At 42.9% G+C, this 25,454-nt stretch overlaps 1 protein-coding gene across 1 annotated transcript in view; it reads right to left on the bottom strand.

The window, feature by feature from the left end:
- The window catches only part of LOC126484662 (peptidyl-alpha-hydroxyglycine alpha-amidating lyase 2-like), a 179,069-nt gene that overhangs the window by 11,791 nt on the left and 141,824 nt on the right, over window positions 1-25,454 (bottom strand). The window contains exon 7 of the mRNA XM_050108254.1: window positions 11,111-11,220. Coding sequence (XP_049964211.1) covers window positions 11,111-11,220 — 110 coding nt within the window. The remainder of the gene's footprint in view (window positions 1-11,110; window positions 11,221-25,454) is intronic.

The following is a 25,454-nucleotide window of genomic DNA, read 5'->3' as shown; positions in this document are numbered from 1 at the left end:
TGCCTATGAAATCATCCACAAGAGACTTGGGTTTCATAAAGTCTGCGCAAGATGAGTCCGAAAACAACTCACACAGTTGCATGAACAAACGAGCTTGGACATCTGCAAAAAACATTTGGATCGCTATGGTAACGAAAGGGACAACTTCTTAGACAGGATCATTACTGGTGACGAAACATGGATCCATCATTACGGGACGGAGACCAAACGGCAGAGTATGGAATGGAAACATCCAAATTCGCAGTGAAAAATAAGTTCAAGTCCCAACCATTAGCAGGAAAACTGATGTTTACGGTTTTTTGGGACTCACAAGGTCCAGTACTGTAACATTATGGGGAAAGGGGCACAACAATAAACAGTGTAAGTTACAGAGAGATGCTTACTGCCAGGCTAAGACCTGCGATTTGAAGCAAACGCCGAGGATTGCTGTCAAAAGGTGTGTTGTTGCACGACAATTCCCGTCCACATACTGCTGCCCACACTGCTTGAGTTTCTGAACTCAAATTTCAAGTACTGGATCATCCTCCATATAGTCCCGATCTTGCCCCTTCTGACTATCACTTGTTTGGTCTACTCAAACAGGCATTAAGGGGCCGTCGATTTGCCTCGGACGAAGCAGTGAAAGAAGCGGTGCGTTCCTGGATCGCGGCTCAACCGAGAACCTTCTTTTATGAGGGCATCAGGAAGCTTGTACAACGATGGACCAAGTGCATTAAAACACAAGGAGACTATGTCGAAAAATGATGTTCTTGCAAGTTTCCCATTTGATTACAATAAAATTTTATAACTACTTTGCGGATAATAATTGACTTACCTTCATATAAACATATACCTGAAACGATCAGATAGTACAGAATTATTCAAAATTATCTGGACTATAAAAGAAGTTTGTACTGAGGTAAAGTATTATATGACTATATGTACGGGAACGGCACCTCAAGAAGTTGCTTTTTTCAGTGATCTCCAACAACACGGCTGCCAGAACAACGGAGAAAACATTTTGCTTGATGGAGTGCTGCAAGAGAGAATCCGCAACCGCTGTGCATCGAAAATTCAGGACCACATATAAAAATTCTTCACCTTCCAGACAATCCATTCCCGAATGGCTTCAAAATTTTAAACAGAGAGGATGTCCTTGTGCAGGTGAAAGCTGTGGACAGCCATCAGCATCTGAGGTTGAAAGGATCAAGAAAACCTTCCTCAGAGGTCCAAACAAATGAATGTCTCGTGCCAGTTCAGAACTAGGAACGCCATAAGCAGCTGGTTGAAGAGTGCAGCGAAAACGTCTGCAAATTAAACTGTATGGTGTTCAGTTTCCCCAAGTCATTACAAACTGCGTCAAAATGCTTGAGGAAACAGTTTTGCATTGATATGCAGTGGTTAATGGAAAAGGGTATTTCACCGGCAGGTTGATTTTCAGCGATGAATCTACATTTCTCTTGAACGACGAAGTAAACCGACTCAACGTGAGAATATGAGGAGCTGAGACTCTCGACATTGTCGGCGAACTTGTCCGTGGATCCCCAAAGCATAATGTGTTTGCGCTTTGTCAAGGCAAAAAGCGTACAGTATGGACACATCTTATCTGCGGAGGTGACGGTCAGTGGACATTCTGAGGTGGACATGCTTTAGACGTGGCTCGTGCCGCAAGTGTAGGAGAAAAGCGATATATTTTTCAACAGTTTGGTGCTCTACCGCAACGTTCACGATTTCTCGGAAACAAATACCATGTAGATGATCTGTTGTGCATCAGCTGGCGATACTCAGTTACAGGAATGGCCTTCACGTTCGCCGACCCTGACACCGTTTGGTTTTTACTGGTGGGGTTACATCAAATACACTGTTTTCGCGCCTTCACTTGCTCACGAGCTCGCTGAGTTACGAAGACGTATCAGGCCAGCTGTGACTGACATCGAAGTGGACCCACGGGGGCGTACCTGGGCTGAATTCGACTACAGACTAGATGTATGGCTTGTGACTGATTCACACACTGAACATATGTGACCATCACACAAGAAACTTCTTGAGATCTTTCCATACATATAATCACATAATACTTTACCTCAATACAAACATTTTTTACACTCACTTTGAATAACTCTATGTTCCGAAGCAGAAACAAGTAGTACAACCAGCATGCGACCAGACACTTGGCACTAAATCTGTTATGATATTATTATGAACTGTGATATGTCGTGAGAAACTATTGCATTCGGTAACTGCTTCTTCTTTAAAAAAAAAAAACACATGACATCCAGTAAGGAAGAGTAAGCTCCGACCTCGAAAAATACCTTACCGGCAAATATGAAAGAAAACGATTACGATAAACTGAGTAAAGTAGTATACGAACGGACAGCTCCGTTTTGCTTTAGATACAAAACAGTATGCTCGTAACGGGATAGTATCTGTAAGTCTTATACTGTTTAATTTTTTTACTATTTATTTTCAGACATCTGCTGTGACGGCTTCTTTGGTGACAGATTTTCTTTCAGCATCGGTCCTGTAGTTAAACAAACCGTAGCTTACTAAATAATTTTGATAAACGTTCCTGATTTGGGAAATTTGCATCTCATGATCCTGACATCGGCTACTGATTATTACTCAGAAGATTTGCACTGACTCCAGTGAAGTCACTGTCTACACATATTAGATTTGTCAGGAAGGACGCTGGAAATTATGGACAGTATGGCGTTCGTGAAATCGCTGTATCTGTTGCTTGGAATACATTTCCTCGCAGCACAAACTAAAAGCTGACGAAGTCTTTACACAGTGTAAATTGCGTCGGAACGAATTGGCCAGGACTAATCCGGAAATTAACCTGCAATCTTTTTTAATGTTCTTGGGCCTTCGTTGGTTAACTGTGTCTCTAAATGAGTACTATGTCAATTAATTACTCATTAGCAAATCAAATTGGCTTCGTAAAAGTAACGAATGTTTCAAATGAAACACAAAGTTAATACTAAAGAAAACATCTTTACCAACTATATTACCCATCCTCCCATTGTATAACTAAATATTCGTCTTCAGAATGGGAGTTCTCCAAAAGCAAGTTTTTTTATAAAATTTTGTTTGATACTGTTCTGCAATGATATTTATTTTGTATTCTGTTGTGAATTATCTTTCAGCTTTCTAGGCCATCATCCGACAACATACGACTGAACAGTCAGTTCACATAACATCAGTGAAAGCTTCTAGTTGTACAAAGACTCGTTTCCGAAGATACATGATGATTGCTCTTCCACACGAAAAACACAAACTGCAAAGTTTCAATTTGACGTGATTACAAAGCAAGAAGTATTATGTAATGACGTACTGAATGTTTTAGATTCTAAACATATAAGTCCCCAAACCCATTGATTTACTGACCTATAAATACTGTACTGTATAAGTATGAGTTAAAGTCTCTAAACGATACACAAACAGATAAACTGTCCTAAACTTATTGAAATACACACAAAGGCGGTGTATATAAATAAGCCTTATTTTACATTGTACTCATTCAGCTTCTCAGATCTTACCGTTGATATTAGTATACATAGCATTTCTTTAAGACATAAAGAGAAGTAACTTCCACAAACATACCATCAGTTCCCGGCATCCTGTAACACACAAAGATAAAGACTCCGCTCCGAGGTTAACTGTTGCCTCCAAACACGTCTGTACAGCGAGACCTTCAGAGGTGGTGGTCCAGATTGCTGTACACACCGGCACCGCAAATAACCAGAAGCACATCCTGTTGCGTTGATGCTGGCTTGTATCCGTTGTGGCATACTATCCACGAGTTCATCAAGCCACTGTTGGTCCAGATTGTCCCATTCCACAAACATCAGATTTTAAAAAAGAAACTAAAAATAGTTAAAGATTTTGCACGCAGTAATTTTTAGAGTCCTACATTAACTGACAATACACACCAGCTATCTAAATTCTTTTTAATTCCACCTTTAGGGCAGAGAGGAATTCTTATGATTTCCCGCAATTGTGTGTAAGCCAATCAAGTAGAGCTATAACTAATAGACAGAATGAACATCAAGGAACTTAGAGACAAAAAAGAATTATTCCATCTTTATTGAGCATACTCTGAACGCCATTCATGTGATATTGAATTTGTTGTTTCCAAAGAACAAATAAAGGCAGAAAATTGACGTTACTGGAAATTCTGGCTATCAATAAACAACAGTCACAGAATAAACAACAGTCACAACTTATTCGTTGATGACGAAGCAGAGTTCTATTGTTCACCTTTCCTAAACTAGCAGCAGCCAGTTAATAATGTTCTCACTGTAAGATAATACGCTTGTTGCAAATTGTGTAACTCTTTCCCAATCCCCACATCATATTGCCTTCTTCCTTCCCTTTGCCCTCCCGCTTTTTCCTGTATATCACATTCACCAATCTATATACACACATCAAAAAAAGTTTTGCATCACCTCGGTTCCGAGAGCTCCGGAACCTGTACAGAAAATCAGAATAGGGATCAACATGCACATCATTACTGCCCTTTTTATTGCACATGAAAACCACACATTGTATGTTGTACCGCCATACAGCGAGACCTTCAGAGGTGGTGGTCCAGATTGCTGTACACACCGGCACCGCAAATAACCAGAAGCACATCCTGTTGCGTTGATGCTGGCTTGTATCCGTTGTGGCATATTATCCACGAGTTCATCAAGCCACTGTTGGTCCAGATTGTCCCACTCCTCAACGGCGATTCGGCGTTGACACTTCAGAGTGGTTGGTTGGTCACGTTGTCCATAAACAGCCCTTTTCAATCCATCCCAGGCATGTTCGATAGGGTTCAGTTCTGGAGAACATGCTGGCCACTCTAGTCGAACGATGTCGTTATCATGAAGGAAGTCATTCACAAAATGTGAGATGTGCACGATGGGGTCACGAATTGTCGTCCATGAAGACGAATGCCTCGCCAATATGCTGCCGATATGGTTGCACTATCGGTCGGAGGATGACATTCACGTATAGTACAGCCGTTACGGCGCCTTCCATGACCACCAGCGACATACGTCGGCCCCACATAATGCCACCCCAAAACAGCAGGGAACCTCCACCTTGGTGCACTTACTGGACAGTGTGTCTAATGCGTTCAGCCTGACCGGGTTGCCTCCAAACACGTCTCCGACGACTGTCTGGTTGAAGGTATATGCGACACTCATCGGTGAAGAGAACATGATGCGAATCGTGAGCGGTCCATTCGGCATGTTCTTGGGCCCATCTGTACGGCGCTGCCTGGTGTCGTGGCTGGAAAGATGGAGCTCGCCGTGGAAGCCGGGAGTAAAGTTGCGCGTCATGGAGCCTATTGCGCACAGTTTGAGTCGTAACACGACGTCCTGTGGCTGCACGAAAAGCATTATTCAACTTGGTGACGTTGCTGACAGAGTTCCTCCGAGCAATAATGCGTAGGTAGCGGTCATCCACTGCAGTAGTAGCCCTTGGATGGCAAGAGCGAGGCATGTCATCGACAGTTCCCCTCTCTCTGTATCTCCTCCATGTCCGAACAACATCGCTTTGGTAAACTCTGAGACGCTTGGGCACTTCCTTTGTTGAGAGCCCTGCCTGGCACAAAGTAACAATGCCGACGCGATCGAAGGGCGGTATTGAACGTCTAGGCATGGTTGAACTGCAGACGAGTCGTGTACCTCCTTCCTGGTGGAATGACTGGAACTGATCGTCTGTCGGACCCCCTCCGTGTTCAAATGGTTGAAAGGCTCTGAGCACTATGGGACTTAACATCTGTGGTCATCAGTCCCCTAGAACTTAGAACTACTTAAACCTAACTAACCTAAGGACATCACACACATCCATGTCCGAGGCAGGATTCGAACATGCGACCGTAGCAGTCGCGCGGTTCCGGACTGAGCGCCTAGAACCGCGAGACCACCGCGGCCGGCCCCCCTCCGTGTAATAGGCGCTGCTCATGCATGGTTGTTTACATTTTTGGGCGGGTTTAGTGACATCTATGAGCAGTCAAAGGGACCGTGTCTGTGATGCAACATCCACAGTCAACGTCTGTCTTCAGGAGTTGTGGGAATCGGGGTGATGGAAAACTTTTTTTTGATGTGTGTATTTTTGTCCGTAGACCACAGCATTTTGTACCAGTATTCACTTCAAGCATTGTTTTGGCCTTTATATTCACACACTTTTCAGGAAGGGAAACCACACTCATGAGGTGTCAGGCTGATTTGGTGTCGAAATTTCCGAAAGTATATCTGTAACGGGCTCAGTAAAGTTGCGTCGGTAGTACCGACGGCGTTGGCGACCTGGGGATCTTTGAGGGATCCTTTGCAGTTTTATCCGTGGATATATTAAAGTTGCACTCCGCGTGATCACGCTATAGCAGGGCGGAAAACAGGAGGGATGAAGAAGCATAGGTACCCTTTGCTGCTTCGGATCGCGTTCAAATTTCGATGAATGCTTTAAAATGGTCCCTAATAGTTTCAAACTGTGCACGAGATCAAAAATTGCGGTCGCGCTGCACTCCACAAAGGGGTGCAATAATGTACAATGTAGACGTAGCCCCACAATGTCGTTGGAGAAGGGTTGAAACGTCCGAGGCTGTCAGCAGTGTCAAAGTTTGTCAAGAACATTTTTCCGTTGCTCATCGCACTGCGAAATGTCGTTTTCGACATCGAAATGTGCGGGAATCAGCGCTCCATGGGAAGGGGTTGTTTGACTGACGCACTTTACGCCACCGCTATGGCCTTTTAGTGTCTATTCTGAGCGGCCGTGTGTCTGCATTGTTTTCCTCGGCCACTCAAAAGAAAACCGCGAGATTTCAGAGCTGGGCGTCGCAGTTCTGAACCCCATCGCAGATACGCCAAAAGAGTGGGAGAAATGTGCGTAACAGGGGCTGTGACACGTCCACGGTGCGGGCTGAATTGTTCTGAAATTTGGTCCCAATGCGACGTCATTAACCCACCTTACAGCTCATAAGAGCTTCTGATATGTGGCTCTTTCTTTTGTTGTGTTGACACCTTACTGTTTGAAGCGTTGCCAAGCCCGATGGTGACGTTGCAGGATGCCACGCTTTTGTACCGTAACACAGTAAGGTTGTAGGCACCTTCGCGCCAAATTTCAAACTTGTGAGTCGCAATGAGAGACAATTACAGGGATTCGAAGAATTGTGTTGAGTAGTGTAGATTCAATATGTGTAAGTTACACTACTGGCCATTAAAATTACTATACCACGAAGATGACGTGCAACAGACGCGAAATTTAACCGACAGGAAGAAGATGCTGTGATATGCAAATGATTAGCTTTTCAGAGCATTCACACAAGGTTGGCGCCGGTGGCTGACATGAGGAAAGCTTCCAACCGATTTCTCATATACAAACAGCAGTTGAGCGGCGTTGCCTGGTGAAACGTTGTTGTGATGCCTAGTGTAACGAGGATAAATGCGTACCATCACATTTCCGACTTTGATAAAGGACGGATTGTAGCCTATCGCGATTGCGGTTTATCGTATCGCGACATTGCTGTTCGCGTTGGTCGAGATCCAATGACTGTTAGCAGAATATGGAATAGGTGGGTTCAAGAGGGTGTACTCAACGATGAACCTGGGTGCAAGAATGGCAAAACGTCATTTTTTCGGATTAATCCAGGTTCTGTTTACAGCACCATGATGGTCGCATCCGTGATTGGCGACATCGCGGTGAACGCACATTGGAAGCGTGTATTCGTCATCGCCATACTGGCGTATCACCCGGCGTGAAGGTATGGGGTGCCATTGGTTACACATCTCGGTCACCTCTTGTTCGCATTGACGCTCTTTGAACAGTGGACGTTACATTCCAGATGTGTTACGACCCGTGGCCCTACCCTTCATTCGATCCCTGCGAAACCCTACATTTCAGCACGATAATGCACGATCGCATGTTGCAGGTCCTGTACGGGCCTTTCTGGATACAGAAAATGTTCGACTGCTGCCCTGGCCAGCACATTCTTGAGATTTCTCACCAACTGAAAACGTCTGGTCAATGGTGGGCGAGCAACTGGCTCGTCACAATACGCCAGTACTACTCTTGATGAACTGTGGTATCGTGTTGAAGCTGCATGGGCAGCTGTACCTGTACATGCCATCCGAGCTCTGTTTGACTCAATGGCCAGACGTATTATTCCGTTATTACGGCCAGAGGTGGTTGATCTGGGTACTGATTTCTCAGGATCTATGCACCCAAATTGCGTGAAAATGTAATCACTTGTCAGTTCTAGTATAATATATCTGTCCAATGAATACCCGTTTATCATCTGCATTTCTACTTGATGTAGGAATTTTATCGGCCAGTAGTGTATTTCAGTTACCATGTTTGGTGAAAATTAAGTGTCCCTTAGAATGTCCATTTTACGTCATGTTCCCCTACATCAACGTGATATTTTTCGTTTTGTACCCATGTCAAACTGAAACACCGCATGCAATTTGTTTTTCGTGTAGCAGCACTATCGTCACACATGTTTGGAAAATTACAGCTTGTCTTTGTACAGTTAGAAGCTTCGATGTTTTGTGAACTCTGTTCAGTCGTAAGTTGTCAGATGATGGAAAACCGGAAGGCAGTAAACAATACAAAATATCACTGTGGGGCGTTAATATTGTGTGATTCAGTTTTCTTACGGTTCTCTATCGATGCAACGTTCCAAAACTTTCAGATTACACTTCAGATTTTGCTTGCTACCTATAAGACATTTCATGTTATTGGTTAAATCATAAAAATATTGCGGCTACATACCCAACCCCCTTCTGATCCACTGCAAAATTTTTGCCAGTCAGTATTCCATGCATTTGTTAACGTGGCAATAAAGCGATTTGTTCTTGCTTAAGCTGACGTTGTTACATTGACATGATAGTCTTTTTAACAGAAATCCTTAGACTTTACTGAATAGCTTCAAGAAACCTGATAGGAGGCAGTAGATGGGTAATTGGAATGCTCATCTCTTTCGGTAATGTAATCGGAATAGGGTTATCTGTGCGCAGTCTGAAACTACGACTTAGGGGCGGCTCCCAATATTGTTCTTTGACCACGCGGAGGAGAGGAACAGTTACCGTGGGGGAGACTGAGAAGCTACGAGACACCACCACTATTCGGTACGCTGACGCGGTATCGGGTGGTGTTTATTTATTTATTCTTCGTAATTACAGCCTATTATCTGAAAAGCTAAAATAGGCCATACAAATCCCATTTCCTTGGGTAGTAATAAATTATGTATTAATTATTTATTTGTGATACTTTATTAAATATAAAACTAAAACTACTTCTACTACTACAAAACTAAGTTAAACCTTTAACCAATTGCCTGGCTACTAATCTACTACAAATACTACAGCATCTGTTCTCTGTTTGTTCATTTATTTTGGTGTATTTAACTTGTAGATGGTTGTCTCCGCTGCTGGATCCGCCCCCATACAGCTTCTGTCAACAGCCATAGTCTGCTGGATTCCTTTTGCGTCAAAGAGCACGTCAGCAGTGTTTCCTCTATTGCAAGTAACTCCTCCCATCATTTTTGCTTCTGAAAGTCCACACTTCCATGATCACTTGCACCAACGCAATGGATTCTTGGGACACAATTTCGACCTCAGTTATTTTCTCTCCATCTGCAGAGTATCTGGTCTAGCGTGGATGGCAGCATGATGACTTGCGGTTGGATGCCTCGTGAATTCTTCCTTGACCTTTCTGGATACTGTGGCTGCAGTATCGTCCAAGTTGCGCCAGGTCGACTCACTCCTTAGTGCTGCTTTGGGACCTGCAATACCTGCCTCCATTACCCAAACATCGTCGGGCGAGGCGATGCTGGGTGTTGTTTGGGACTGCCATGACGTTGTGCTACCAACTACGCTGATAAGGGACAAAACGTCACGGCAGGACACTGCCCAAATCTCCTTCCGGTGTTACGGGAAGCTGTCAAGACGATACGCCCTGGGGAGCTCTCTGGGGAGTGAACAATGCCACAGCTCATTCTGCACGGGAGACAGTCACACTTGTTGCTTTTTTGGGCAATCATATTTTCAATCAACCACGTATTCTCCTGACGTGGTTCCTAGTGACTTCATCCTCTTTACCTTGTTGGAAAAGCCATCAAGTAGCGGGCGTTTTCTAAACAGCCAATCTTCAGAATTCTACAAGCCATCGTTGGGAAAAGTTGGCCCATTGAAGCGTGAGCCGGCCGGTGTGGTCAGGCGGTTCTAGGCGCTTCAGTCTGGAACCGCGCGACCTCCAGGTTCGAATCTTGCCTGGGCATGGATGTGTGTGATGTCCTTAGGTTAGTTAGGTTTAAGTAGTTCTAAGTTCTAGGGGACTGATGACCTCAGATGTTAAGTCCCATAGTGCTCAGAGCCATTTGAACCATTTGAAGCGTGAATCACTATCCGATAACAAGAATCCATACACCTTATGTACAGTAATGCAAGACTGACCATCAGATGTCACGAGAGGCAGAGCCGACAGTATACGGCCTGGAAAACGTCACCTGCTACCATATATAGTGATGTATGGAGGAGGTGCTATTACCGTATGGGAATGTTTTCCATGATTAGGGTGTGGTCTCCTTACTCTGCTTAACAAAATGATAAATGAGGAAGGATTTTTACAGTAATCTGTACTGCGTCAAGTAGAGGAATAGTTCGATGGCTATATCGGCAAGACGGCGCACCCTGTGGACATGTGAGGCAATGGTTTTTGGACAATAAGATTCCTGAAATGGACAGGCATCTCTAGGTTCCCGACACGAACCCAATGGAACACCTCTGGTTTGAGTCAGAACGTCGACTTCTTTACAGAACCGGGTGTGTAATATTATTCTCTGGTTTCCGCTCTTGGGGAAAAATGGATTGTCTTTCCCCCACAGATATTCAGAGCCTCATTAAAAGTGTCCTCAACAGAGTTCAAGCTGTCATAAAGGCGAAGGGTGGACGTACCTCGTATTAATGGCTCCTAATAGGTGGCCAGACAGTGCATGTAAAGAAGGACTAGCACTTAATTTCACGGTAACAGCTATATTTTTGGGACTGATAAATAAAGCATGGTAACAGTTCTTTGCAGTGTGTTGTCTCCACGGTGATTCTGCCAACAGCGCGCTGATTGCTTTGAGAGGCGCGATGCTCACCTCTTCTGCTCCCCAGCGGTCGACGACGGACTCGTTGTCCGTATCCAAGGTGAAGCCCCGGACTGGTATCCGCGGAGAGGTCGGCCCATTCACTGCGTACAGCAGACCACCTACGAACATCACAATGCAGCCGCTAACAACAACCTAAGGAAAGATAGTTGATATAGAGAGCGCGCAGTTCTCTCTTAATCAAGAGGACTACGTTAAATGTTAACTGTTTCAGGAAATTACTAGCATTTAACGTTAGAATGCAGACTTGAAAAGTATTAGTTTCTTCTTGTTTGTTCCGCAGATGTGTAGGGGAGTGTATTGTACGTTGAAAACACTTTTCAAACTATTGTCACTATTCCGCTTTGTAATACAAGTTTAACATGTTTTCTTATTCTGTTTTGATATGACAGAATTCGCCGTATGTGTACTGCATCGTTTTCCGAGATTACAAATATTACTCCGGAAAAGTAAGGTTTTTCCAAATACGAAAACTGTTGCAAGGTCCAACATGGTCATGTACACGGGAAAGTATTCCACTCAAAAAGCGTTTCAGTCGAGAAAACCTTGTGAATACTGTGTTTAATAGCTTATGTGTTACGTACTACTCAACTTCAAGCCAATAATCAGCAAGCTGGCAGTTGAATGAAACGGTCCCAGCCGTTTGCCGGCTGGATCGCTTCACGCGTGAGAATCAAGATGTGTTGCATAAATAGTCCCATAAGGATACTGGGTTAATAATTATATTTTTCCCGAATTCATATAGAAATCCTGTGTAATATTGTACGATTCAATTCTTCAACTTTTAGATGTAATGAAACTAATATTTTACCCTCAATTGACAGAACAGTCTCTAACACTTCGTGTTAACGATTTCAACAACACAAGAAACTGTGTGTATCTGACCGTATTCAGATCTTTCATACGACTCAAAAGATGTTATAAATAATAAAAATGCTGCCAAGATTGTTCACTTAGATACCTTCTATCCTCCATGTTCACCGGTATTAATAAACTGTAGAAGAGTTGTAAATGGCTACCCTAGCCTGTTGTTGTGTTGTTGTGGCCTTCAGTCCTGAGACTGGTTTGATGCAGCTCTCTATGCTACTCTATCCTGTGCAATCTTCTTCATCTCCCAGTACCTACCGCAACCTACATCCTTCTGAATCTGCTTAATGTATACGTCTCTTGGTCTCCCTCTACGATTTTTACCCTCCACGCTGCCCTCCGGTACTAAATTGGTGATCCCTTGATGCCTCAGAACATGTCCTACCATCCGATCCCTTCTTTTAGTCAAGTTGTGCCACAAACTTCTCTTCCCCCCAATCCTATTCAATACTTCCTCATTAGTTATGTGATCTACCCATCTAATCTTCAGCATTCTTCTGTAGCACCACATTTCAAAAGCTTCTATTCTCTTACTGTCCAAACTATTTATCGTCCATGTTTCACTTCCATACATGGCTACACTCCATACAAATACTTTCAAAAATGACTTCCTGACACTTAAATCTATACTCGATGTTAACAAATTTCTCTTCTTCAGGACCGCTTTCCTTGCCATTGCCAGTCTACATTTTATATCCTCTCTACTTCGACCGTCATCAGTTATTTTGCTCCCGAAATAGCAAAACTCATTTACTACTTTGAGTGTCTCATTTCCTAATCTAATTCCCTCATATCACCCGACTTAATTCGACTACATTCCATTATCCTCGTTTTGCTTTTGTTGATGTTCACCTTATATCCTCCTTTAAAGACACTATCCATTCCGTTCAACTGCTCTTCCAAGTCCTTTGCTGTCTCTGACAGAATTACAATGTCATCAGCGAACCTCAAAGTTTTTATTTCTTCTCCATGGATTTTAATACCTACTCCGAATTTTTCTTTTGTTTCCTTCACTGCTTGCTCAATATGCAGATTGAATAACATCGGGGAGAGACTACAACCCTGTCTCACTCCCTTCCCAACCACTGCTTCCCTTTCATGTCCCTCGACCCTTATAACTGCCATCTGGTTTCTGTACAAATTGTAAATAGCCTTTCGCTCCCTGTATTTTACCCCTGCCACCTTCAGAATTTGAAAGAGAGTATTCCAGTCAACATTGTCAAAAGCTTTCTCTAAGTCTACAATTGCTAGAAACGTAGGTTTGCCCTTCCTTAATCTAGCTTCTAAGATAAGTCGTAGGGTCAGTATTGCCTCACGTGTTCCAACATTTCTACGGAACCCAAACTGATCTTCCCCGAGGTCGGATTCTACTAGTTTTTCCATTCGTCTGTAAAGAACTCGCGTTAGTATTTTGCAGCTGTGACGTATTAAACTGATAGTTCGGTAATTTTCACATCTGTCAACACGTGCTTTCTTTGGGATTGGAATTATTATATTCTTCTTGAAGTCTGAGAGTATTTCGCCTGTTTCATACATCTTGCTCACCAGATGGTAGTGATTTGTCAGGACTGGCTCTCCCAAGGCCGTCAGTATTTCTAATGGAATGTTGTCTACTCCCAGGGCCTTGTTTCGACTCAGGTCTTTCAGTTCTCTGTCAAACTCTTCACCCAGTATCGTATCTCCCATTTCATCTTCATCTACATCCTCTTCCATTTCCATAATATTGTCCTCAAGTACATCACCCTTGTATAGACCCTCTATATACTCCTTCCACCTTTCTGCTTTCCCTTATTTGCTTAGAACTGGGTTTCCATCTGAGCTCTTGATGTTCTTGCAAGTGGTTCTCTTATCTCCAAAGGTCTCTTTAATTTTCCTGTAGGCAGTATCTATCTTACTCCTAGTGAGATAAGCCTCTACATCCTTACATTTGTCCTCTAGTCATCCCTGCTTAGCCATTTTGCACTTCCTGTCGATGTCATTTTTGAGACGTTTGTATTCCTTTTTGCCTGCTTCATTTACAGCATTTTTATATTTTCTCCTTTCATCAATTAAATTCAATATATCTTCTGTTACCCAAGGATTTCTACTAGCCCTCGTCTTTTTACCTACTTGATCCTCTGCTGCCTTCGCTACTTCATCCCTCAGAGCTACCCATTCTTTTTCTACTGTCTTTCTTTCCCCCATTCCATGTCAATTGTTCCCTTATGCTCTCCCTTATGCTGAAACTCTGTACCACCTCTAGTTTCGTCAGTTTATCCAGGTCCCATCTCCTTAAATTCCCACTTTTTTGCAGTTTCTTCAGTTTTAATCTACAGATCATAACCAATAGATTTTGGTCAGAGTCCACATCTGCCCCTGGAAATGTCTTACAATTTAAAACCTGGTTCGTAAATCTCAGTCTTACCATTATATAATCTATCTGAAACCTGTCAGTGTCTCCAGGCTTCTTCCATGTATACAGCCTTCTTTTATGATTCTTGAACAAAGTTTTAGCTATGATTAAGTTGTGCTCTGTGCAAAATTCTACCAGGCGACTTCCTCTTTCATTTCTTAGCCCCAATCCATATTCACCTACTACGTTTCCATCTCTCCCTTTTCCTACTGTCGAATTCCAGTCACCTATGACTATTAAATTTTCGTCACCCTTCACTATCTGACATCATACATTTCTTCAATTTCTTCGTCATCTGGAGAGGTAGTTGGCTTATAAACTTGTACTACTGTAATAGGCGTGGGCTTCGTATCTAGCTTTGCCACAATAATGCGTTCACTATGGTGTTTGTAGTAGCTTACCCGCATTCCTATTTTCCTATTCATTATTAAACCTATTCGTGCATTACCCCTATTTGATTTTGTGTTTATAACCCTGTATTCACCTGACCAAAAGTCTTGTTCCTCCTGCCACCGAAATTCACTAATTCCTACTATATCTAACTTAAACCTACCCATTTCCCTTTTTAAATTTTTTAACCTACCCGTGGTAGGTTCTTAGATTCTAATACCTTATTTAGTATTCTAGCATCCATTGTAACTTATACGGTACCAACTTTTTTGATAGGGGTAGCGTCTTTGATTCATAATCAAAACGTCTTCGGTCCCGGGTTCGATCCCCGCCACTGCCTAAATTTTGATAAATAATCAGCATTGGCAGCCGAAGACTTCCGGCATAAGAAGTCAGCCTCATTCTGCCAACGGCCTTGTCAAAGAGGGTGGAGGAGCGGATAGAGGTTCAGGGCACTCTCTTGTCCTAGGGGTGGGAAATTGCCCCTAAAGGCGGAAGAATCAGCAATGATCAACGACATGAGGATGCAGAAGGCAATGGAAGCATTAAAGACACGTAACGTGTATCCACAGGACATGTGGCCTGTAATTGAAGAAGTGTCATGATGATCTCTCCAATGGCAAAAGATTCCGTAATAGTCCCCCATTCGGATCTCCGGGAGTGGACTGCCAAGGGGGAGGTTACCATGAGAAAAAGATTGAATAATCTATGAAAGGATAACGTTCTACGAGACGGGGCGTGGAATGTGAGAAGCTTGAACGTGGTAGGGAAACTAGAAAATCTGAAAAGGGAAATGCAAAGGCTCAACTAGATATAGTAGGGGTCAGTGAAGTGAAGTGGAAGGAAGACAAGGATTTCTGGTCAGATGAGTATCGGGTAATATCAACAGCAGCAGAAAATGGTATAACAGGTGTAGGATTCGTTATGAATAGGAAGGTAGGGCAGAGGGTGTGTTACTGTGAACAGTTCAGTGACCGGGTTGTTCTAATCAGAATAGACAGCAGACCAACACCGACAACGATATTTCAGGTATACATGCCGACGTCGCAAGCTGAAGATGAACAGATAGAGAAAGTGTATGAAGATATTGAAAGGGTAATGCAATATGTAAAGGGGGACGAAAATCTAATAGTCATGGGCGACTGGAATGCAGTTGTAGGGGAAGGAGTAGAAGAAAAGGTTACAGGAGAATATGGGCTTGGGGCAAGGAATGAAAGAGGAGAAAGACTAATTGAGTTCTGTAACAAGTTTCAGCTAGTAATAACGAATACCCTGTTCAAGAATCACAAGAGGAGGAGGTATACTTGGAAAAGGCCGGGAGATACGGGAAGATTTCAATTAGATTACATCATGGTCAGACAGAGATTCCGAAATCAGATACTGGATTGTAAGGCGTACCCAGGAGCAGATATAGACTCAGATCACAATATAGTAGTGATCAAGAGTAGGCTGAAGTTCAAGACATTAGTCAGCAAGAATCAATACGCAAAGAAGTGGAATACGGAAGTACTAGGGAATGACGAGATACGTTTGAAGTTCTCTAACGCTATGGATACAGCAATAAGGAATAGCGCAGTAGGCAGTACAGTTGAAGAGGAATGGACATCTCTAAAAAGTGCCATCACAAAAGTTGGGAAGGAAACATAGGTACAAAGAAGGTAGCTGCGAAGAAACCATGGGTAATAGAAGAAATACTTCAGTTGATTGATGAAAGGAGAAAGTACAAACATGTTCCGGGAAAATCTGGAATACAGAAATACAAGTCGCTGAGGAATGAAATAAATAGGAAGTGCAGGGAAGCTAAGACGAAATGGCTGCAGGAAAAATGTGAAGACATCGAAAAAGATGTGATTGTCGGAAGGACAGACTCAGCATACAGGAAAGTCAAAACAACCTTTGGTGGCATTTAAAGCAACGGTGGTAACATTAAGAGTGCAACGGGAATTCCACTGTTAAATGCAGAGGAGAGAGCAGATAGGTGGAAAGAATACATTGAAAGCCTCTATGAGGGTGAAGATTTGTCTGATGTGATAGAAGAAGAAACAGGAGTCGATTTAGAAGAGATAGGGGATCTAGCATTAGAATCGGAATTTAAAAGAGCTTTGGAGGACTTACGGTCAAATAAGGCAGAAGGGATAGATAACATCCCATCAGAATTTCTAAAATCCTTGGGGGAAGTGACAACAAAACGATTATTCACGTTGGTGTGTAGAATATATGAGTCTGGCGATATACCATCTGACTTTCGGAAAAGCATCATCCACACAATTCCGAAGACGGCAAGAGCTGACAAGTGCGAGAATTATCGTACAATCAGCTTAACAGCTCATGCAAAGAAGCTGCTTACAAGAATAATATACAGAAGAATGGAAAAGAAAATTGAGAATGCGCTAGGTGACGATGAGCTTGGCTTTAGGAAAAGTAAAGGGACGAGAGAGGCAATTCTGACGTTACGGCTAATAATGGAAGCAAGGCTAAAGAAAAATCAAGACACTTTCATAGGATTTGTCGACCTGGAAAAAGCGTTCGACAATATAAAATGGTGCAAGCTGTTCGAGATTCTGAAAAAAGTAGGGGTAAGCTATAGGGAGACACGGGTCATATACAATATGTACAACAACCAAGAGGGAATAATAAGAATGGACGATCAAGAACGAAGTGCTCGTATTAAGAAGGGTGTAAGACAAGGCTGTAGCCTTTCGCCCCGACTCTTCAATCTGTACATCGAGGAAGCAATGATGGAAATAAAAGAAAGATTCAGGAGTGGAATTAAAATACAAGGTGAAAGGATATCAATGATACGATTCGCTGATGACATTGCTATCCTGAGTGAAAGTGAAGAAGAATTAAATGATCTGCTGAACGGAATGAACAGTCTAATGAATACACAGTATGGTTTGAGAGTAAATCGGAGAAAGACGAAGGTAATGAGTAGTAGAAATGAGAACAGCAAGAAACTTAACATCAGGATTGATGGTCACGAAGTCAATGAAGTTAAGGAATTCTGCTACCTAGGCAGTAAAATAACCAATGACGGACGGAGCAAGGTGGACATCAAAAGCAGACTCGCTATGGCAAAAAAGGCATTTCTGGCCAAGAGAAGTCTACTAATATCAAATACCGGTCTTAATTTGAGGAAGAAATTTCTGAGGATGTACGTATGGAGTACAGCATTGTAAGGTAGTGAAACATGGACTGTGGGAAAACCGGAACAGAAGAGAATCGAAGCATTTGAGATGTGGTGCTATAAACGAATGTTGAAAATTAGGTGGACTGATAAGGTAAGGAATGAGGAGGTTCTACGCAGAATCGGAGAGGAAAGGAATGTGTGGAAAACACTGATAAGGAGAAGGGACAGGATGATAGAACATCTGCGAAGACATGAGGGAATGACTTCCATGGTACTAGAGGGAGCTGTAGAGGGCAAAAACTGTAGAGGAAGGCAGAGATTGGAATACGTCAAGCAAATAATTGAGGACGTAGGTTGCAAGTGCTACTCTGAGATGAAGAGGTTAGCACAGCAAAGGAATTCGTGGCGGGCCGCATCAAACCAGTCAGTAGACTGAAGACAAAAAAAGAAAAAACTACCTGCCCTATTAAGGGATCTGACGTTCCACGCTCCGATCCGTAGAACGCCAGTTTTCTTTCTCCTGATAACGACATCGTCCTGAGTAGTCCGCTCCCGGAGATCCGAATGGGGGACTATTTTACCTCCGGAATATATTACCCAAGAGGACGCCATCATCATATAACCATAGAGTAAAGCTGCATGCCCTCGGGAAAAATTACGGCCGTAGTTTCCCCTTGCTTTCAGCTGTTCGCAGTATCAGCACAGCGAGGCCGTTTTGGTTAGTGTTACAAGGCCAGATCAGTCAATCATCCAGACTGTTGCCCTTGCAGCTACTGAAAAGGCTGCTGCCCTTCTTCAGGAACCACACGTTTGTCTGGCCTCTCAACAGATACCCCTCCGATGTGGTTGCACTTACGGTACGGCTACCTGTATCGCTGAGGCACGCAAGCCTCCCCACCAACGGCAAGGTTGATTAGCGGGCAGGTACAACAGAATGTCTGATTAATGAATATATTCCAGATCTCTTTGTCCGGCAGTTCCATGTGTGTCCAGTGGCGTTGCTGGAACATCGCTGATTAAGCTGCATTGTCTTGAAGTGTTTATCCTGGGGGAAATTGTGCAAGTGTTATCATATTTCGTGTTTTCTGGGAGAATCTTATTTAGCTTGCGATCATTTGTTAGTAACCTTGGAACTTTAATATTTTTGTGAGTCACGCAATGTACTTTAGTAGTTAATAAATATTAGGTATTGCTCTGGGCTTTGAAAATTCTCTTAACTAATTTTTGTGTGTCGTTTTGTAAGGGTGAATCTGTGTACTATAGGATCTGAAAATGGCTTCGCACACTTCCTCCCAAGAGGAGCTCTAGCAGGGATAAATTACATGTGAGAGAAGAACCAGTGGCAAAAGAAACGCGAGATATAGCATTTGAGACCATGGAGGGTGGAACAGTCACATTTTCTAAAGTGAATACAGAACATGGAACAACTCATTCTAATTACAAGCACAAAATGTTGTTTGAAGCTCCAGAGCCAGATTTCACCAACGCTTGTGCATGTTAAACTTAAACCGTTCCCAAGCAGCTTCTCTGGCCGATGACAAAAATACAAACAACATCTCTCAAATTCGCAGCAGGATTGTCGTCGCTTTAGAGATTCAAATGTTTGGACAAGACGTACAGTTTAATGAGTCTGTTGGGCGTGAATCAGTAACGGCGATACTAAAAAGTCTCAAGGCCGTGATGGGTAAAATAAATGAAAGCTGAAATGAGGAGTTACAAGTAATACAGAAACAGAATAAGGGCGTAAAAACCAAAATCGTAGGGACGGCAGAAGAATGTCACGAGACCGCTAGGGAATGTCGCGAAGCGGCGAAGGGCTGTAGTGAAACGGGGGAGAGAATCGTGGAAAGAGCTGAAAACTTACAGCGCGGTTGCCGCGAAATATTTCAGAATCTGAAGGTTCAAATCCGGGACGAATTAATCGCTGAATTTGGTACCAGTGTCGAGCAGTGTGAGACTCGATTAAGTACCATGGAAACGGAGCAAACGAAGATTCGCGAGGAAGCCAAGCCGTACGATTCAGATGAGATGAAGGAGAACTGCAAGAAAGAAAAAGAGGAGGTCATGAAAGAAACCGGTAGAGCAGATCCCGAGGAGGGAGGATCGCTAAACGAAAGAGTTGCGGGAAATCGTGTCGCTGTTCAGGAATTAGAAGGTACATTCAAAGCCTTGAAACTGACTGGCACTGGAGAAAGTCTCGGTCTGAAAGGGAAGTTGCTAAACTCTAGGAGGGTGTGAAAGATTCGATGGAAGTGGTCAGGAGTGAGGGCCGGACTGCTCCAATACCGTCAGCAGCTACGCATGACGTCAGGTCACTTCTCAAATTCAAAGAAGGGCAATATCGTATAAATAAACGACACAAGAGCACTGCGAACAAGTTTCATGAACGGGTGTCGCACATCGAACAAAGGATGGGCGGAATAAGACGGAGCTTGTGTGGATACAGACAGTTATAGGGGAGGCGATAAAAGTCACTGGCAACATGAAGGAGAGCTGCAATGATGAACCAGGTTATGTGGATACACTGTATGGACGAAGTAGTGGGAGGAACCTTCACGAACTGTTGCCCCAGTGCGGTATCGAGTGCTTTGACTATAATCATTTTCTGTTTGTGCGGATGCTCGAAGTCTTCCAGAACTTTTCTAACGGCACACATGCAAGGGCCTAGTTAGAACAGTTCCAGTTCTCATGCTGCAGAAGTTCCACTGGAAAGCCCTTACACATCCTCCATACAGTCCCGATCTCTCCCTATGTGACATTCATGGCCATCGATTTCCTTCGGACGAAGAGGTACGCACCTGGGTAAAATTATGGTCCCACCAACGGAAAAATTCTCCTATCGCAGCACAAAACAATTGAATATGTTCCTGTTTATTTAAAAGACTGTGACTGAGATTTAAGTTACCAGCTGCCTCATCCTACTTTCCTCAGCACCTTTAAAATTTTCCCCAAAACTTATGGCGTGCGAACATATTCAAGCTTTTTTCAGCATGCAACTCAACTCAAACTCCCACAAGCTCCACTAACTGTAATTCACTCACTGCGCCATCGCTGTAGGTCGCTCACACTCTTCCATTCCCTGTTGCCCTTTCTCACTCATTCGTTCAACCCAACTCAATGTCGTTGTCTCCTGTGTCACAGACACAGTCCCCTTCATTCTGTCCTACTACTACAGTCCCCTCTCACTGTCGCTGTCACCCCTCTTGCTCTCTTACCTAATATTTCATTCCTTCCTTCTCACTGCTGCTGTCATCATTGTCATATACTCTGTCTCTCATTATCACTGGCTCTCACCCACTTCCATATTCTCCTTCTCTTTATTCTTCCATCCCCCCCCCCCCCCCACTCTCCCTCCCTGGCACTGTCTCCTTCAGGCTTTCCCTAGCACTGTTCTGTCAAATGTCAACCACGTTCTACTGCCACTATATCCCTCTATGCCACCGTGTCCTTGGCTCTTTTATAACACAGCCACTGTCTACTATGTTCTAGCATTTGTTGTTCTTCCATCTAGTTGCCACTGTCACTTCATTTTTCCCTCTCAGCTTAAAAAAAACGCAAATATGTTTGCATGCCAAAAGTTTTGAGAAAAACTTTAAAGATGCTGATGAAGGTAGAATGAGGCAGCTGATATCCCACTTTTCAGTCAGACTCTTTTAAATAAACCGGAACGATTCATATTTTTTGCCCTGAGATAGGAGCAGTTTTCCGCTGCTTCCCTTCTTTCCCCTGCAGCAGTGCGGCATGCAATCCATATGAAAAGAATCTAGAGAGTTTACATATGTGAAACTGAAATAACGCAAAACTAATTTTACACCTCAGATCGGATTTTACGTGCAAAAAAAATTCCATGTACTTCGTAGTATGGGATTCTCAGATGATGCCGATAACACATTAAATCATATTTATTCGTGCTAAGTCACTTGATAAACTACGTTTTCGCCTCACATCGGATTTTACGTGCGTATTTTACGGGTACAAGTAGGGTAACTTCAAACTTCTATATTTCAGAAAGGGATAAAGATATGAAGAAAACAAGAAAAGTTGCAAGGTCGTTCGAGATCTGGATGTTAGGAATACACCGTAAAAATTACAGCCATTTATTATGCATCGTCGTCTCGTAATTCGCGGTTGGGTTTTGCTACCCAAAAAGGAAAAGAAGAAAGTTTTTGGGGTGTTTCTCAATAACGGATAAAGAATTTTGAAAATGAAGTAATGGCTCTTTAGTTAAATGCCTAGAGGACATAATGTTAAAAATTTTAGTAATATGTTGCTATTATTTATTATTTAGATTTTACGTGTAGGAGGAGGGTAATTTCGAACCACTGTATCTTTGAAATAGATAAAGACGTCACGAAAATTTTCAAGATACTTCGAGATGGTGACCTTAGGAATATATCGTAAAAATTTCGGGCAGTTACTGTGCATTGTTATTCTGGAATGCTCCGCTGCGTATTTGTCTGCTGGTGATGGCGAATATATAGAAAAACAAAACAACCTTTCTTGGGGTTTTCCGAGGAATCGGCCATGCCTCCATAGATTCCAGCAAGCCCACCATAGGTCACATTAAATGCAAAAAGAACCAACCATCTGCCGCATTTGTCTATGCTGGAGGAACTGTCTAATATTCTTACTTTGCTCCTGTACTGTGATTCTGAGACGATCGTTCTGTTGCGTGTACAGATGGTATCTAGCCCAAGGCTAGCCAAAACACTTGACACTATCTTTTTACCACGAACAGAACCTGAGATACGAGCATCGGAAAATCCCGTTTAGTGCGAGATGTTTTGGAACATAGGAGGTACGCATGCTGTTGCATGCATACCGATAGGCATCCGCAAACATTTTTCCATGAAGGCATTGACCGTCTTGGCTGACAGTGGAAAGGATGTATTACCAGTTATGGCGATTATTTTTGAAATAATAAACAGTTTACTTACTTTTTTCAGCCTGTCTCGTTTTCATTTGTCTGTCCCAGTAATGGTGTTGGGAAGTTTTATTATATTAACTGTAACAGTGCGTCTTCTATCATCTATTGTAGGCTGTCACTGGTGTGCCAGTTGACACGTGTTTGCCTGCCGATAGATTTGTGGTGGTCGATAGGCTGCATGTTTTGCATCGCTGAGAGGACGGCGGCTGCAGCAAGAACTGTTTTTACATAGGAGACCGCGAAGCTATCACAACCAAGTGCTGGCTTTATATGGAGCAGTACCTAATCGAACTCGTGTGTAACAAGTGGGGCTACGGTAGTCGGTGTTCTGTCACTGACGAGGAAATTTGCAGTGATTACTGTGGTTAAGTTTGTGGAGACTTTGAGTCGCTGTCTTCAGAGAGAAACTAGGTCCTTTTAGCATGGACTTGATGGCTATGGAGACATTGAGTCACTGCCTTCAGAGAGGTATGAGATCTGTGTATCTTTGACAAGATGGTATGTTTCTTTTCATGGAACGTGGCAGATGTGAGCAGCTTCCTGTTCTGTAGTATGGAGGGGTCGAGTCAAGGGACTGATACATGGTAGGCCCTCTGAGAACGCCGTATGGAAGGGAATTTGCTGCTCTGAACTGACGTTATCCGTTGCTTGTTATCACTGTCTTTTGCTACAAACTCACGGCCGGTATAGTTGGTGTTTGCTTTGTGGCCCCCTAAGCAATATAGAACTAACATAACGGAGCAGAGGTGATTGATGATTTTTCGCTTATCGGATTAATGCGTGTGCTGTGGTGCGAGTATACAATTCACGAAACGGTGAGGTGTGGACTGGGTTGTAGGGCATTTTTTGCATCAAATCATTTTCACGTAATTGTGGAATGCTAACTGTGTCATGGGACTTCACGTCAATTTGCTGCGAAGCAGGAGCTGTATCGTATGCTATCTCTGTTTCAGATTATCTTTAGGTAGGGTAACTACCTGTTATCCATGTAGACCAGGGCCGGCCAAACGCTGCACAGTGTGCAGACGTGCGGAAGTGCTGCACATGTGCGCACGTGTGCGACAGCGAGCGACAGCGACATCTGTTATTAGACATGTGTCCTAACTGAACGGCGGCGGCGCAAGAGCGCAACTTACCCAGTCTCGTTTACCCCTGGTAACCGAAACCTTAACAGGTAAGTACTGAGAAATGGCAGGTACTGTGAAAAAGCAAAGGACGGGAGATCTATGTTCTCAGTCGTTTAAAAATGACTGGGAACTGCAATTATTTTTTGTAGCTGTTGGTGAAAACTCACAATGTTTGCTGTGCCGCCGAATAATAGGCGGCCAGCGTAAGTTTTCAATTGATAGACACTACGATGCATATCACAAAGACGAGTGTAGTGTATTCAACAGTGAAGAACGGCAACCAAAATCAAATGTCCTTAAGAAAGTGGATGAGACACATCAACTCGATTATCATTTCTCATGACCAGTGATAAATGTGTTTGGATTTATTCCTTATATAATTAAAAATTATTTTTTACGAACTGTGCGTTATTGCCTCATTCTGCTCCATGTTACATTATTATCAGGAATGTTGGTCATTAAACCGATTGTTCCAATGTATACTTACATTTAGGTTTTTTTTTTTTTTTTTTTTTTTTTTTATGTGTGAAGGGCTACGCTCAGCTGAAGTCGATAAAACGTAACATTCATCTAATTGTCGGTTATTGTGCAGATTTCAGACGGAACTGATGAAAGATATAGCAATAATGGTATTGAAATAACAGGTGATCATCGAGAGGTCTGCGGTTATCATTCTGTTCAGAGCTCAGTGAGACAGAAATTATGTGGGTGTAACTGAAGGCACCGAGAATTAGTTATAGGAAACCTTGCATTATTTTAATGTTATTTGAAATCATGAATAAGGTTCGTTGGAAGTCGCGGTGCTCTCTTTCTTAAATACTAGATCAAAAACATGACACGTATTTACGTGGCGTCAGTCAAGCTTCCTTAATAAAAACCCACGGTTGTTAACTGTATTACTTGTCTTACTGGGTTAAACTGTTAACATAAAAGTAGATGTCTCAATGAGTAGACTGTGACAGTATTTTAAATGTTTAATACGCGAAATACTCTCCCATGGTTGGCTTGCAAGCTGTGGAAAGAGCACTGGAATGCGCCGGTACAGAGTATCGCAGCAAGTGGATAGAGCGACATCTGTGCGTAGAAACATGCACTACATGAACGCTGACGGCTGCGGCGTGCACGCTGTGACCCGGAAGTTGCACATGTGCAGGAGCACCGCACGCGTGCAGAGTTTCTGGCCGGCCCTGATGTAGACAGTAAATAGAAAGGTCCGGACAAGTAGCGGCGGATAGATTAGTGGAAATGTAGCATGCTGGAGATGCAATTCCATGAGCCATTTCGCCGATGTTTGCAGGTTACGTAAATGTTTGTTTTGTATTTTGATGATCCTTATGTCCTTTAATAATGTGCCTTTAAATTTATTAATGAATGAATTAGTTTGTTGTGTTGGATTTTAGTAATGTTATTGTTTGTTTCATATCTTCTTAATGCTATTACTAATATTAAGTGAAAATTATCAAATAAGAGTGCAGGGAGCTCTCTGTAGAAAATTATAATAC

Source organism: Schistocerca serialis, chromosome 6, assembly GCF_023864345.2.
Source record: "Schistocerca serialis cubense isolate TAMUIC-IGC-003099 chromosome 6, iqSchSeri2.2, whole genome shotgun sequence".
Taxonomy (NCBI): domain Eukaryota; kingdom Metazoa; phylum Arthropoda; class Insecta; order Orthoptera; family Acrididae; genus Schistocerca; species Schistocerca serialis.
Note: the sequence above shows the minus strand (reverse complement) of the source record. Positions and strands in the feature narration are given on the sequence as shown.